At 45.0% G+C, this 15853-nt stretch overlaps 2 protein-coding genes across 4 annotated transcripts; both read left to right on the forward strand.

Annotated features, from left to right (window-relative positions):
* Window positions 1–1259: 1259 nt before the first annotated feature.
* Window positions 1260–13901, forward strand: LOC131208538 (long-chain fatty acid transport protein 4). 3 transcript variants are annotated; one of them, XM_058201320.1, is made up of 8 exons: window positions 1260–1338; window positions 8130–8216; window positions 9144–9361; window positions 11161–11311; window positions 11550–12022; window positions 12082–12283; window positions 12356–12548; window positions 12610–13901. In XM_058201320.1, exons 1-8 carry the CDS (start codon window positions 1318–1320, stop codon window positions 13362–13364), a joined length of 2100 nt encoding a protein of 699 aa, XP_058057303.1. In that variant the 5' UTR covers window positions 1260–1317; the 3' UTR covers window positions 13365–13901. The 3 variants fall into 3 exon arrangements, with proteins under 3 accessions (XP_058057303.1, XP_058057304.1, XP_058057305.1); XM_058201321.1 differs by lacking the exon at window positions 1260–1338 and adding an exon at window positions 6664–6788; XM_058201322.1 differs by lacking the exons at window positions 1260–1338; window positions 8130–8216 and adding an exon at window positions 8620–8734.
* An 848-nt stretch (window positions 13902–14749) lies between these two features.
* Window positions 14750–15825, forward strand: LOC131207600 (pancreatic triacylglycerol lipase-like). Its single transcript, XM_058200221.1, has 2 exons — window positions 14750–14795; window positions 14861–15825. Exons 1-2 carry the CDS (start codon window positions 14750–14752, stop codon window positions 15823–15825), a joined length of 1011 nt encoding a protein of 336 aa, XP_058056204.1.
* The last annotated feature ends 28 nt before the right edge of the window (window positions 15826–15853 follow it).

The following is a 15853-nucleotide window of genomic DNA, read 5'->3' on the forward strand; positions in this document are numbered from 1 at the left end:
TGCAAACTTTCTTCAGAGCTATCTTTAAACTGGTTCGCCGCTGTGTTGATATTATAATGTATGAAACTTGTTGCAATTCAATCCGAATCAATATGGAGTGTATCTGGTGGTCAATCGTTCTTGACCCACTGCAGCCACATTCGCGACCTTCATCACGATTGGTACCCCCCAATTGCTAGTCCAGATTGTCCTTCTACGCTTAAGACCAGAAACTCTTGGCGGCTGTTGCGCTGTAATTAAGTAACATCTGAAAATAGCCTCCGTACAGAGCGCAACGTGCAATGTTTACATAGGAAGCCCAGTGTTCTCCGTCGAAGATTGTGTGTAACCACTCCAGACTCTTTACGTTTGCCACCGAAGCGTTGTTTCATAAAAAGACACTAAAAACCGGCTTAAAATGACCAAGATAATGGTTATCGGCTTTTGCAGCGTAAATTTAATTTTTTTCTCTCTCTCTCTCTCTCTCTCTTTCTCTCTCTTTTGTGCTCTTTCGATCGCTCACGAAACGTCCGCTCACTAAATAACAAAATTAGTATAGAACTGTCTGCATACGAAATGTTGCATAAAAAGCCTTCGATGGGGTATACTCGGCCACGCCAGATATCGATGACGGCACGGCGGTTCTCGGGACGATAGAGTTGGTTTCGCCCCGCCTCTGAGCGTGTGAGACAGTTCCATTAGGTTTTTGAATTTGTTTGTTTTACTTTGACAATTAGTGGTTTTTGTTTTGTTGTTTTACGTTCGTGGTTTCCCGTAAAAACGAAGTCACCCAGTCGGGGGTTTGGCCATGCCGCTGGCGGAGCCGTTCAGCTGGTCGCGCCGGTGATTTTTTTCGGAGCTTCTTTGGTGCCGTAGTCCGCGGCGCGTTCTCAGTTTACAGTGAGCCGTTGCCGATCGCGGATCGTGAGGCACGACCCCGTCCGTGCGTCCGGGCGTTACTTGGATTTGGATCGCTGGCGGATACGAAGTCGTCGGGGCCACGTGGTGAAATAGCTGTGCGGTCTCTGATTCCGGATATTGTGTTCCTTTTAGGCCGGTTCATAGTGATTGTTGGGGATTACTACGACTAAGGTACATGGTGGAAGTGCTAAAGTGAGTGCTGCAGGGTTGATCTCTAGAGTGATCGTGTGAAGATTCCTACAACAAATTGTGAGAGGAATGCAGTTTGTTCGGAATACGCTTTGAGTAGCCCTTCGTAATTACGGCCGATGTGGCCGATCATCCAGAGCTACGCGTCAGCCGACTAAAGCTCTCCCTGACGTCACTACTTGCAGGTCACCGGGCTCGCTGTGTATGGATTAATTATCAGTATTCACAATGAATAACAATGAAACGGTGGTAAGTAGGCGCGATTTGGGCGACAGACTTTATCACCGTCCGTCAGACGCACAGTTATGCAAGTGCATTTCGTATGCAAAGAACCATAGGCCGTCGCGTGGGCCACGCTGTTGGGGTCTTCGGAACGAGGTTGGCCCAAATAGGGGTGCGGATTGTGAAATTTTGGAAAGCAAAACCGTTTGGCAAACTTTTGAGCAGGGTCTATGGAACAGCAGACCTGCTTGTCGCTGCTCGAAGTACGGGGCTTACCCCTGACGGTTGCTACTGAACTGGGATAAGAGCAGTAGAGATTCGGGAGGTGTAACACGAAAACCACACACCATAAAATGATCTTATGATTGGTAAAAAATGCCCAAAGAAATGTAAATGCTGCATGCATCGTTAGCTAGCTACTAATCTGCAGTAATAATGAGTTTACCGAAACGCTTCCAATGCCCCATAATTACAGCGCTACAATGAGATGTATAATTTGTCGGTCCCTTCCGAATGTTGTTTGTCATTTGTTTGTAATTGGTCAATTGGGAGGTTTCTAACAAAAAAAACTTGGAAACTGTATGTCCTGTTGCGGAATTTTTCACCGGTATTTGGCACAATTTATGTCAACGGTTTTGAATGAATCAAAAACACAAAAGCCTTACTTCTCATCCACCACAAAATTAGTTTCAATTGCAAACAATTTTATTAACCATTTTAATTTTATGTTCTGAAAAATTATTTGAAAAATTATTTGTTTTTATTGGTTGGATATGTTATCGTTTGTGAGTGCATTTTGACTTTTTATAGGTGTAATCGTTTACTGATTAGGGTTTCGTTTTATCTAAACTTCGAATTCATATATTACGAATAATTAATAATTAAATGGGTGATGCTTGAACTACCAAATCAAACGTTTCGCCATTGCTACAACCTGAAATACTCGAAATGTCCTTCGTGCTCTGCAAGTATCGTTTCCTGTCTTCGGCTCTAGCCTGTAGCCAGCAGTTATGTTGTTCGTAGGTGATCATATAATGGCGCCATTTCAACAATCCGGCCACAATTGGAATGTGCCGACTCGCAGTCAAGGTGACGCTTACAGTACGAACTGAGCTTGGCGATTGCTTTTACTACTGGTCGAGACGGGCCGGATCTAAACCATCCTTACGCATGACTGGCACGACCACCGGCAATTACAACGGTTGTGAAGGGGCCCGGAGGACAATAGCAACGAAACCAGTCGAAGAAAAGGAGGAAAACCCCAAAAAAGTAATCAACCTGTAGTTGATGTGAGTTGAAGTTTTTCTAACCTAGTTGGGTGAGTTGGTTTTTTGCCTTCAATCTCCCTTTTTACCACAAACCACTCAACTGGGAGCCTATGAAAAGCAATCTGTACAGCCCCTTCGTTAACAGTTTGCTTTCGGGTGAAAAGCAAAACCTGTTTTTAACCTTTAAGCCGATCGTCCTACGTGACCTTCATTGCTTCATTGCTGCTCATGTGCTGTTTGAAGTTTGGCAGTCGAAAAACGAGCATTCGTACCCAACCGGCAGTTAGGTTGGTAGATCGTGCGACATGTTTTCTTTATGTCCACGACGACGAATGGGAACGTAGCTTAGATAACATCTGGTGCCAAGATTTCCTATCACCAATCTCTAAAACACTAGCAGACTTCAAATTGTGACTGCATGAAAATAAAATAATGTAACCATAAAAAATTGGAAAGATAGTCGGCCAAGTAAACAATAGTGTCTAAATCTAAATCGCCTTAGTGTTCAAAGGTATCTTTTTCAGTTATCAATGGATTCCATTACACGAGAAACGTATTATTGACTGCATTATGGAGACAACTATGAATAGGTCTATCCATACTTTCCTGTTGCTTTCCTTTCCTATTACCAAATCCTAAATTCACGAAGACACTCCAAACGCTGAATCTGAGCGCTGGATTTTTTCCCAAGACCGGTCATAAGGTGGTGTAATACGGTATAGTGAAAAATCGTGGACCAAACGGAGCCAAAGAAACAAGTCCACTTTTGACTGGCATTGCGGCATACCGAATATCTTATCTATGGCCACTAAAGTTGTCTACCGAATTCATCTCCTCGATCCTATCGTTGCTTAGTGGAGAAACCAGCACCATTGTCACTGCTGGTGGTGACGGAATCAGCCGCAAGACCGTAGTGTTAGCCCACGTGGCAAGATATGAGTTATACTACTTCTTTTAAACCAGCAACCACGTTGTAATGCTCTTAAATTTGTCATATAGTCATTTGTCATTAGATAGTCATTGTTTGAACTAACTGTTAACGTTGGTGGGAATCTGTGCAAAATTTTCTTTAATAATAGCTTGGTTTTGTGTAAATATTCGAACAACCTTGACATTTTTGGTATGCTGGTAACGTCCTTTCTTTCCATGTTGCAGACCCACGACTATTCGAAATGCTAAGGAATTCGATAAAGGGCGACATGCTCCCATGGCACCATATGATCGCACATTGTCTGTATACTTAAACATGTGTACTCAAATATACCTACGCAGGTTTATCGATGTGCAACTAACAGTGCCCAACGCCGGCCGCGTGTGATCTTTGAACACTTTGGATAGGATCAAGATTTGCCTAAGTAAACGCACTTCGGTCGTATTTAGAATAACACACACACTATAGCCAGTAAATATTGATACGTCCTCGCCTGTCGGTTTCTTGTGATTTGATGTCAACCGGGTTCCTCTGCCAGTGTTGTCTTAGCTGGTGTTTAGTAGCTTCGCGTTTCGGTGATAATTGATCGCTAATGGCACCGAAAGAATGACATTTAAATCTTCCGCAAACGTGAATAAGTCGTCGATGGGGAGGAGTGCATCCAGACCATAGCGAAATACGGTCCAACCTCAAATTCGCACCTTTCGGAAAACAGCTTCATCATTATGATGCTGACTGATGAGACATAGAGAAAGGAACTCCACGAGGCTGCGATTAACGGACTTGCACCACGGACCACGGCGATGATGATGACGATGGAGCTAACGCACGTGCAGCAATAGGCAGCTGTATTATTAAGCCTCCGGCCCAGCGCTCAAGAGATCGCTAGATTGCAACGCGGTGCCCATTAGGGAGGGTTACTGTGGGTCGTTTCCCGCCACCGTCACAAACGCCACCGTGACGTTTGTCCGTGAAAGAAAATGAAATGCGCCCGGCCCATGAAAGCAAATTACCGTCGAGAAAATCTGCCTCGTCGAGGATCGTTGAACTCGCAGATCATGATCGGGCGGCAATGGGTTTGTCATTGGGCATCAACTGCTACCGACACGCCGAGATGAATGCCCCGAAGGCCGTGAAAGGGAAATGAGGGAAAACTCTGCTGCTGTCATCAATGCGCCATTGTTTGCAACACAGTCGCTCGAAGGCGCTGCGCAGTGGGGCCGCGAAAACGGAACCCATAATGAGGGAACGTCAGAGCGGGAAAGTGTTGCGAAAAGCGCGGCGAATTTCTACTGCCAGCCACTCCCAACCGGGTTTCGTGGGGTGGTCCGTTAGCGTTGAAGTCGCTTGCAACAGAGAGGCCCATGAATCCACTGAGGTGCGCGGAGTGCTAAGGTCACTTAAGTCAACATTGAAGCAACGCCGTCGTCGGCATATTTGCATAGAATGCGTAGCCCCGGGGGTGTCGTGTGCTTAGCCCGGCCGTTGGAAAGCAGCAAACAGAAAGATGGAACGTTCCGCGGAATCGACACTTCTGGCACTGTGAGCAAGTATCACACATTTCTGTGTCACTTTAGCACTTCTATCGATTGTCGGCAAACAGTATGGAAGCATGGAAAAAAATTTGAAATGTTAATGTTGGCAAGCATGGAGAAAATGTTAAACTTTGGTCAACATTAGTTCTCAAATAAAATTTAAAATGGATTTTTTAAAGCTTCGCGCAAATATTGATGTTAGCATTATTTATCATACTCGTGAAGCGTTCGTTAAGGCGTTCAAATGATTTATTTAAACGTAACATAAACACACATTGAACAAGGATGAGTAAAACATGAAACTATATAGTTTTACAATTGTTAAAATATCGCCATTCAATAAAATTCGAACTCATTTAAAAAATGAGCTAGCTAACGAGGATTAAATATATTTTCCGTGCTAATTATTATTATTGCCTTACCAACATAAAACAATCAAAAAATAATTTATCGACAGCACTCCCATGCGTGCGTGTTAGCTAATTAAATATCGAACAGTTCTAAACGCTTCGGGGTTCCAAACGTTTCACTTATCTCGTCGAAGTAGATTTCATTTACAGTCACGCGTAGCAATCGGCAACCTTTACGCTTCCACTATTAACCGATGCATTAACCCAACACGCAGCCAATGCCAATACAGTGGAAGTTGGAAAAAAGGGTAACCGCAACACGTGCGTTCTGCTGCAGAAATTACCGACCAATTTCATGGCGTTTACTGCTGACCTTGGCCAAGAGACCGGCCATCAAGACCGGCTTTTACGATGGGCACACGATGTGCGATGCCGTTCCTTTTGAACCTTTTTGGTTAAGGTTAAACGCATTGACCATAGCTCCGGTGGTTATCGATTCGACGAAATTTAGGAAAGCCACTTTGAAGATTGATGTAGAGGATGCGCGAAGTTTTATGTTTCTGTTGCGAGCTTCCGAAATTTAAACAAAATAATTGATTCACAATTGAAAAGAAACTCATCGCGAATATTTGAAATTGAATTTGAATTTCGGCACGAATATTTTGAATAGCAGCGTTTAACGGAAAATACTGAAAAGAACCTATATTTCAAAATGGGATAAAATCAGTTACACACAACCCTGGAGCTGCGCAGGGGACGGTCGAAAATGTAGTGCTTCTGCGCAACCAAAACAAATGCCCTGTCGAAAATGTTTTGACATAAGCTTTGCGGTTTATTTGAGGTCATAGTTCAATTTACATCCGTGTTGTGAAGGTTGTTTGGGGAGAAAAAAAAATTGTCCTGCGATATCAGGTGTTGCATATTGTCGCAGCGTACAGCACAAGCCAGAAGTGCTTCCCTTGGGTACCGCAGTCAAGATGGTGCTGCGGCTTATGCTGCATTTTAATCCGGCTTAGTGTTCGCATGTGTGTTGGCGAAGAACAGAGAAGCACATTTTTGGTGGTACAATCGCTGAAGAAGTTATTGAACAACTATAGCGAAATGTGTCGCTAGGCTTGCGGAAATTAGAATTCTGTTGGTGAAACAGAAATCGTAACAAACGTTTGAACCAGTGTAGACTCTGCGTTCCACAGCCGTTCAGTTCAGCTCGCGCGTCCACAACGAGGACGTAGAGGTCGGCCCAGAGTTTTCCAACGATACAATGATTTTCCGCAACTTTTTATTCTTCACGCATCAACTGAACGTGAGAAGTCGGTACGTCTCGTGACGTACGCTGCGTTCGGTGAAAAACTTCGCCCGTACACGTACGAGGCGCTATGGAAGCTATACCAAGGTAAATTCTGTTCTGATTCGGCATATTTTCCACCACTACAGTGCAGCGGCTGTAACACTTAACCTTAACCTCCATTGCCAAGCTACTATCACTTAAAACGCATTCAAAAGCAGAACGGAAGAGGGTAGAGTAGCAATTAGCACTTCTTCGTTGGCAGCATCCTATGTAATGGGCTCCGAATGTGTGTCAATAAGACGTAACTGACCTAGGAGATTTGGTACCAAGAAACTGGGCCGATAAATAGAGCAGAGGCTCATATGATTCAATAGGGTACGAAAGGCAATCATATAAAAGTTGTTTGTTACGTTGTTCAGTAAGTTTGAATTGTATGTGCTTCGAACGATTAGAAGTTCAAATTAAGGCACTCATTACGAAAATTGTACCATTCGCTTTACTAAACAACTAAACAACTCATTAAGCTAATATTAAGATGATATCGTCATTGTGCGAAGGTGATCACCGAGAGACTCGTTTACGAGAAAGACTGATATCAGCTCATTTCAATTTTGACCATTTTCTTTAGACCAGCTCATTTTTCATCAGATTATTCAGCCTATTTTTCGAATAACTGTATTTGTTTGTAAGTTATCAAGTTGTTGGTGAAACAGATGGAGATTGTTGAGACTTAAACGATCAAAACATTAGAGTAAATCGTGGAACAATGTTTTCGATCAATGTGTATTGGTTTGAAATTCAAAGCAAATCCATTACAATCTAGATACCACTGAAACGATTTTGTTTTGGGCAATAGTCTCTCGGTCGGTCCCAAAAACTCACGCATCGCCTTCAAAACTGTTTTGTTGCGCAACCTCAAATTAACTCACAAAGCTCATGATGTAACTAAAACGTATTAACATAAGTGGTAACATGAATTTACACTTAATCCCCACGTAGTCTCGTTGATGGAGTAATTAGTGCAAATACCTATGCTGCGTTGCTCCAAAGTGAAACTTCTGTACTTGTTGGAAGCTGGCAAACATAGACCGAATACATGGACCGGCGTTTACTGTTGATTTCTTACATTTGCGTTGAACATTGAAGGTCGAACAGGGATTGTTTGTTTTCCTATTTTCCTGTTAAAAAATATACCACCACCCGGAAGGGTTACTATTTAGCACCTAATATGACTAGCCGTTCAAGTACCTTGACTTCTCCGGCGCGCTCTCTGCTCGCATCCTTCGTTGATCCTTCGTTCATTGGGAGAGCTTTACGAGCTTTTAAGCTGCGCATTCGTTCAAAAGCTGCACCACGTTGCTTATTTCACTTTCTTTGCGTTCCCTTGTTGTGATTTAATCCGTTTCTCTATTTCTCACTCTCTTTCTGTCTCTTTTGCTCTCTCAGCCAACCGTAGACGTTGAGAAGGGACAGCCGGAAAATGAACTATCGCGGGCCGCGGCAACAAACGTCGCACAGTGGGAAATTTCTAAGGTAAGACCGCCAAATTTGACTTTAGGAAGAATCTGCGGACTTTTTCCACTTTATTGTTTTCTATGCATGTGTTTTGATCGAATTCGACATTTTATTTACACGCGTTAATACATGAGCTATTATTATAAATCTTTATAATAGATGTTGATGATTTATCGTCATTCGAAATCATTGATTGATAGTTAATTTATCTATTATAGGAATATGTAAAAAAGCTCACTTTGAATTGTTGATTTATGACGGATGATCACGTTTTTCCCTAGTGTGTGTACGTGAACCAAGAGAGCGCAGAGAAATACAGAGAGAAAAGCGAGAAACAGAGACCGGGAACGCAGAGAAACAGAGAGCGCAGAAAAATGTAGAGAGAGAGAACAATTTCCACGTTTATATGGGTAAAGTTTGACGGTTGCACGTTTTTCGGTTAAGGTTTTAAAATTGTTCGGACGTGTTTTTCCGGATTCCGTGTTGGGCGCAGAAAAACAGAACGGTTTGCACTCAGATTCATGGTGTTTCGCTAGGTACTGCAAAATGAATGATTGATTCAGTATTTTCGGTTCGGTTTGTGGAGTGTTTAGCGTTATAGCATTTGGTATTCGTAGACCCGTTAAAAGAGGCCACAAAGCAAGAGTTTTGTGATTACAACAGTTTTATGTTCCCGTGTTTAAGTAGTGCAGTAATAAAAGTGTTTTGTAGTTCTCTCAAATCAAACATCAAGATCAAAGAGATTGTTTGATATCGTTGTACATTACCGTTGCATCGCGATCGCGTTAAAGAGGCACATAAAAGTTGGTTTTAAAGATTTTTATAACTCTTTGATGTTGACAGATGAATTCTCAGAATCTACGCATAAGTTAACTTATCTATTTTTGGGAAATTTTAAACAGTCAGTTTCTGAAGTTGATTTATGACCGCCTTTTCTCCATCCAGCGACCAACGACCAGCGATCGGGTTAGGCTAGCGTTTCTGTACGTGCTTCAGTTCACCGGTGTTGGCGCTTCGATCGCGGCCATCGTGCTCATTTGGTACTACATGGGTTGGGAGTTTGGATTGCCGTCGCTCCTGATCACCCTAGCTGCGGTTTTCATCGCTAGCGGCTGGTGGCGATGGTGGTACATCGCGTTAGTGACCGCCCCGCGGGATATCAAGTGAGTGTGTGCTCTTGGGAGATTCCGGATTCCACGGCCGAGGTGCAGCTATGGGGATTTGCATTGTTGATCGCTCCATCGTAGTGCTTCCAAGTCAGAGCTAAAACCACCGTTAGTGGCCCAGTCATCGCCTAGTGCAATTATCCAGCAAATCGTCTTCGGCGCTAAGGGCGGTTCAAATAATCTGCCCACTATTCCACCCAGCTGTCCCAAAGTGCCCGACAGGTTTTAACCGCGCCGGTCGTCGAACGGTGGCCATGTGCATACGTAATGGCTAGGTTGCGTCGTGGCATATAAGGCCTTTTCTTTTACATCACGTTTCGAGGGATGCGTCGGCCGACGGAGCGCGCCCGCTGTTCGATCGGTCGGTCTGTTTGTCAACTCAACATATTTCGAGCGTACGCAGCGATTAATGCGGTGCCGGAATGAGGCCGCCATACCTGCCCATTATCGGAATGTTCTGCCGACAACTTCAGGGAATGGAGAAACAGTTGGATGTGAGTTTCTGTAAGCTGGCTATCCGTTAGAGAGTGCGAAGTACTTGGAACGGACGTAAAACTTTCACTTTCTCAAGGCGGTGGTCGTTCACGGTTCCTTGCGCACGAAAAGCAATGGTTATATCTCGCTTGTCACTAGTGAGTGACTTTCTTAATCTGGCGCTTTCTTCATCGAAAGCGCCAGGCGTTGTTCAACCACAACCTCTTTTATTGGGACTTTTAGGGCCGCAAAGTCGTTAACGCTGAACTTGGCGAAGAAGGTCAGCGTGAGTGAAGGGCCAGCGAGAGGGTATTACGAGTAGTACTAGGAGCAAGTTCCGTAAAAAATCGGCCCACAAAGTATTTCAACCCGGTTGATGGAGGTCACCTTACGACCTTAGATTGAGTAAATAAGTTCCACCGTTGTCTTGACTCAGCGCAGGGAAAAAACAAAAGAATTGCGAAAAGTTCTCATTACAAGTGATGTGAGGAACCGGTTTTGTGAGGAGAAGCGATTAAACATCGGTTGGCTAAGTGGTCGACGGATTTCTAGGTACGTGTGTAGGGCCATGTTGCAACGCATGAAACGCGTATGTTCCGTCGTTAATGCTATTTTTTCTAGTAGAAGATGATGCTTTTCATTCGCTCAACCACACTCACAACGAGCATGGGAAGGTTTTTTCGTCAGACAGTGTTTGCGTCTGTATGTTTTGCTGCTTGAACCCATGCGACGCAGGAACACCAAAAATTCGTCTGTTTGCCAACAAAATAGTTCACAATTACATCAGGTTCTGCGCCATTGTAGCCGGCCATTCAACAGAGCCTCCATCAAAGTCCATTAAAAACCCTATCGGTTGACCTATTCCGGCTTTAGACTGATTGTAGAGCATTCCGCACGAAGCAGTTGATTATTCACAGTTTGAATTGCGGAAGTCGTTTGTGAACTGCTGGCAATGTTCTGTCTAGCATTGCTGCAGTTAATTTAAATGACAACATAAATTAATTTGCAACCCCCAGTTTTGTAGAAAGCTCCGAAACGGACAAAAGTGCAATGTCACAGTCCAAAGCGTGTTTTTGACGCATTTTTATCGGCATACACCACGAATGCTAGGTATTAGACTCGTTATCAAGAAGGAACCGATAATGATTGGGCTTTAGCATTTAACCGGCCACCGCTTTGCTGGCCATCGTGAGCCTGAACCCTAGCTCTTATCGGTTCAGTTTTTTTTTGTTTGGACCAGCCGGAACCGTGGAATCCCGAAGAAGTTATGCACTTTAAAAATCACCTACACGCGGTTTAACTCTCTATGCCCGATTTTCTAGAGCACTCGGAAGGTACATCAAGCTGCTGCGGTTGGTGAAACGCCACGCAAAGAACAATGCCACCATCGGCGATGTATTCTCGGAGTACGTCTCGAAGCAACCGGAGAAGACCTGCCTGGTGTGCGAAGGTCGCTCCTGGACCTTCCGCGAGGTACGTATAGCAATCCTTTGAGGCGATTGAGCAGAATAATTGACCACTGAGCCCACCTTCGAAAGTGCCAAGTGAATGCGCGGTTTGACGTCAGCAATGGTTAATTTTTTCTGCCCACAAAACTCGTTTGTTTTTGTTGTATTGCGCGACCCGCGGGAGTCAATACGCTGAAATGACTCTTGCGCGTAGGACATGGCTTTTCTAACATTCTTTTCCGCTTTTTCGCAACGTGCCAAAGGTGAATGACTACGCTAACCGCTTGGCGAACGTGTTCCACTCGCACGGCTACAAAAATGGCGATGTTGTGGGCTTGCTGCAGGAGAACCGTCCCGAGTTTGTCGCCACCTGGCTGGGACTGTCGAAGTTGGGTGTCATCGTACCCCTGATTAACCACAACCTCCGGAAGAATGCCCTCATGCACAGTGTGACCGTGGCCAACTGCAATGCACTGATCTACGCTGAGGCACTTGCCGAGGCCGTGACCGAAATAGCTGATACGTTGCCGTCTTCGGTAGCACTGTATCAGGTGAACGAGGCCGTCCAGAAACCGGTTCTCGCTAATGCCAAAGACTTGACGACGCTGATGCAGTCCGCGTCGAAGGAACTGTCCACGAGTGGAATCAAAAAACCCAACCATCATGACAAGCTGATCTACATCTACACCTCGGGAACTACCGGACTTCCGAAGGCGGCCGTTATCACTCACTCGAGGTGTGCTGTCCGGCTTCGACCACCAGCAGAACGCCATAACCTAACTGTACTCGTTTTAGGTACATTTTCATCACTGCCGCAATTTCACTGGTGGCCGGATTCCGATCGGACGACGTATTCTATACACCACTTCCACTGTACCACACGGCCGGAGGAATGATGAGCATCGGTCAAGCGTTGCTGTTCGGTGCCACCGTCGTAACGCGAAAGAAGTTTTCTGCGTCTCAGTTCTTCGCCGATTGCCAAAAGTACAACTGCACTGTGAGTATGCCACACCGGACACGGTTACAACCTAGCGCAAGGTTGTTAATCATTCGTGCACCTTCGTTCCAGATTGCACAGTACATTGGAGAGATGGCCCGGTACATTCTTGCCACCCCGGTCTCGGCCACGGACAAGGCCCACAAAGTTCGCCTAATATTCGGTAACGGACTCCGTCCTCAGATTTGGCCACAGTTCGTGGAACGGTTCAATATTCCCCGAGTGGCTGAGTTCTACGGCGCTACGGAAGGCAACGCAAATATCGGTAAGTGAAATGGTGTTATCAGCTTTGCTCAGGAATTACTAACACTACATTTTTCCTGCAGTGAACATTGACAATACGGTCGGAGCGATAGGATTCGTGTCCAGAATTATCCCGGTTGTGTACCCCATTTCCATCATCCGTGCTGACCCGGCCACTGGTTACAGTGAGCCACTGCGTGATAAGAACGGTCTCTGTCAGCTTTGTAAGCCGAACGAGCCCGGTCTGTTCATTGGAAAGATCATTCCGAACAACCCTTCGCGTGCTTTCCTCGGGTACGTCGATAAAGGTGCAACAGAGAAGAAGATCGTGCGGGACATCTTCCGGAAGGGTGACGCCGCCTTTCTTTCCGGCGATCTGCTGGTCGCGGACGAGCGTGGCAATCTGTTCTTCAAGGATCGCACCGGCGACACGTACCGGTGGAAGGGTGAAAACGTATCTACAAGTGAAGTGGAGGCCGAGGTAAGCAATGCGGTCGGCTACCGGGATACGGTGGTATACGGTGTGGAGGTGCCGAACCTGGAAGGACGAGCCGGCATGGCCGCCATCTTGGACCCGGATCGACAGGTCAATCTGGAGCAGTTCGCGCGCACCATCAAAGACACTCTTCCATCGTACGCTCGGCCGCAGTTTGTGCGTTTGCTGTCGAAGGTCGATATGACCGGTACCTTTAAGCTGAAGAAACTCGATCTGCAGGTGGAAGGCTTCGATCCCAACACTATTGAGGACGCTCTGTACTACCTAACACCGAAAGGCCAGTACGAGCCACTAACTCCGGAAGTGTACGCACAGATTCAGAGAGGAGAGCTACGACTGTAGAACTGATAGGGTGATAAGGCTGTCCCAATGTTATCCCCGTTAGTATCCGGCAAAGGAAACGACGCGTAACTGTTGTGTTTAATTTGTTATAACACTTTATATACTGAAGGCTGTTTTCCATAAGAATAACTGTGTGACATTTTCTCTGTTACAAGTCATCCTCACTCTGGACGAAGAGTGCGCTAAGGCAGGAATAAAGTCAAACGAAGAAGTAGATTTTCGAGTAGATATTTTCTGAACGATCTATTTGTAATACGGTGTAATAAGTCGGTGTAATATTTAATGTGGTAAAAGGGTGCAGAGAGATAATATGCATACTCCTAGAATACGAAATACTGTAAAGCATTTTGAAGAGTGCTGCCACAGACGCCGTCTACAAACGAAAGACGGAACAGAGACACGAAAGCCGAATGAAGTTGATAATAAAAATTACAAATAGCGTATAGTGTCAAGCTGGAACTCTTGATGAATTGATGTGCAAACAGTGCGTCAGGGTTTTTGTTTTAGGTAATAACTTTTCTCTCATCATCCGTCGTCGTACCGTCATTATGTAGATAGTGAAACAAAATATTGTGTTTAGATGTTTAAATATTTGCTCATGAAATACAAACGAACACTATATTTTTAAATTCAATATACTGACTTGTCAGGTTTGTTTGGTTTTTTCTACCGTTACTTTTTTTTGAAAAAGTCCTCCTGAAAAATTGCATATTGCTAGGCGAATAGCACTTTGTGTTTTATGAATTTGGATTGAATTCATACTGGACTTCATTCCGGTGCCAAACAATATTCTTCACAATGAACTAGCAATTAAGTTGCCATTTTCAACTCTTAACATTTAAATGTATTTTGCATTTACCTATTACTAGAACGACCAGATCCAAAGGACCAACTGAAAGTTTGGCTCTGAAGATGTCGGGGTTCAAACTGACGTTTTTCGCATAGAAACCGATTAATCGGTGCAGCGAGACGAAAAACCTATACGCCAATGTCCTAACCTAACTATCCTATATCCTATTAACCTCACTATAGGCCAATGTCAGTTAATAATTGCACTTGTACTGTTGGTAAAGGAATAGACTGTTGTTAATTGAATAATTCCTAGACTCATTTCTAATCATCGGTACGTCACTGGACGAACTTGGAACTTGGCCAGTATATGGCGTGTCATCCAGGATTATCGTTTATTGAGTTCTTTTGCGTAAATCGATAAGAACAAGTGCGAAATACTCTGCAACCATGGACTTGGTTTGAGATAACTCGATATCGTTGGACTCCCCCGAAGAAAAGCATTTTATGATGAGGTATAAAAGTAAACGGCCAAGCCCTTCGATCAAGTTGTTATTCTTCATCTTCAACTCGTGCTTGGTGCAAATCGATTCACCATGAAGTGGCCCACGGTACTTTTCGCTATTTTTGTGGTTGCTGAAGGTAAATAGTGTGGTTCTTGAATTTAAAAACAGCATAACAAACTATTATCTGTCTTGTGTTTCAAGCGATTCCAATTAATGATCCTAACTGGCAACTGGTTCCCAGTGGTGATGGTCGGCTGCATTTGATCAACACGAATCCGTACAATGTACCGGAGATGGACGAACCGGAACTGCTTTTTAACCCTCAGCAGGACATCATCTTTCGTTTGTTCACTCGGGCCAACCCCACGCAGCCGCAAATATTGCAGTTGAATAATGCGGCCTCCATCAGTGGGTCTAACTTCAATGCGGCCCATCCGACGCGTTTCACGATTCACGGCTGGAACAATGATGGATCGCATTTTATGAACTCGCAAATTCGTGATGCATACTTCCAACTGGGTGACTTCAACATAGTCACGGTCGATTGGGGTGTAGGAGCGATCAATCCAAACTACATCACTGCCCGAAACCATGTCGGGGCGGTCGGCAACACCGTGTCGCAGTTAATCGACCAACTAATGACAGCCACCGGAGCGAACCCCGACAATATCTACGTCATCGGCTACAGTCTCGGGGCACATGTTGCCGGTTCGGCTGGAAAGGCACAGAATGGACGAATCCATTCGATCATCGCACTTGACCCGGCCGGACCTCTTTTCTCCGCTGGACAATCGGACGCCGTTTCACCGGCTGATGGAGTGTATGTGGAGACGATCATGACGAATGCCGGCGTGTTGGGCATTAACACGCCGCTAGGGCAGGCCAATTTCTACCCGAACGGAGGACGTTTGCAACCGGGTTGCGGGACCGATATAGGTGGTAGTTGTTCGCACGATCGGGCTCCGCAATTTTTTGCTGAGTCGATCACCACCAGTACACCGTTCCGTGCCACTCGCTGCGTTGACCATGGACAAATTTTGTCGGGAAGCTGTACTTCTTCCGGCCCGGACGCCAATATGGGTGGTCAGCCATCTAACTATGGACGTGGTGTTAATGGTGTTTTTTATCTGCAAACTAATGAGGCATCTCCGTTTGCGAGAGGATAGGCGCCTGGCTAGCTTTCCCGGTTGGACA

This window comes from Anopheles bellator, chromosome 2 (assembly GCF_943735745.2).
Source record: "Anopheles bellator chromosome 2, idAnoBellAS_SP24_06.2, whole genome shotgun sequence".
Lineage (NCBI taxonomy): Eukaryota > Metazoa > Arthropoda > Insecta > Diptera > Culicidae > Anopheles > Anopheles bellator.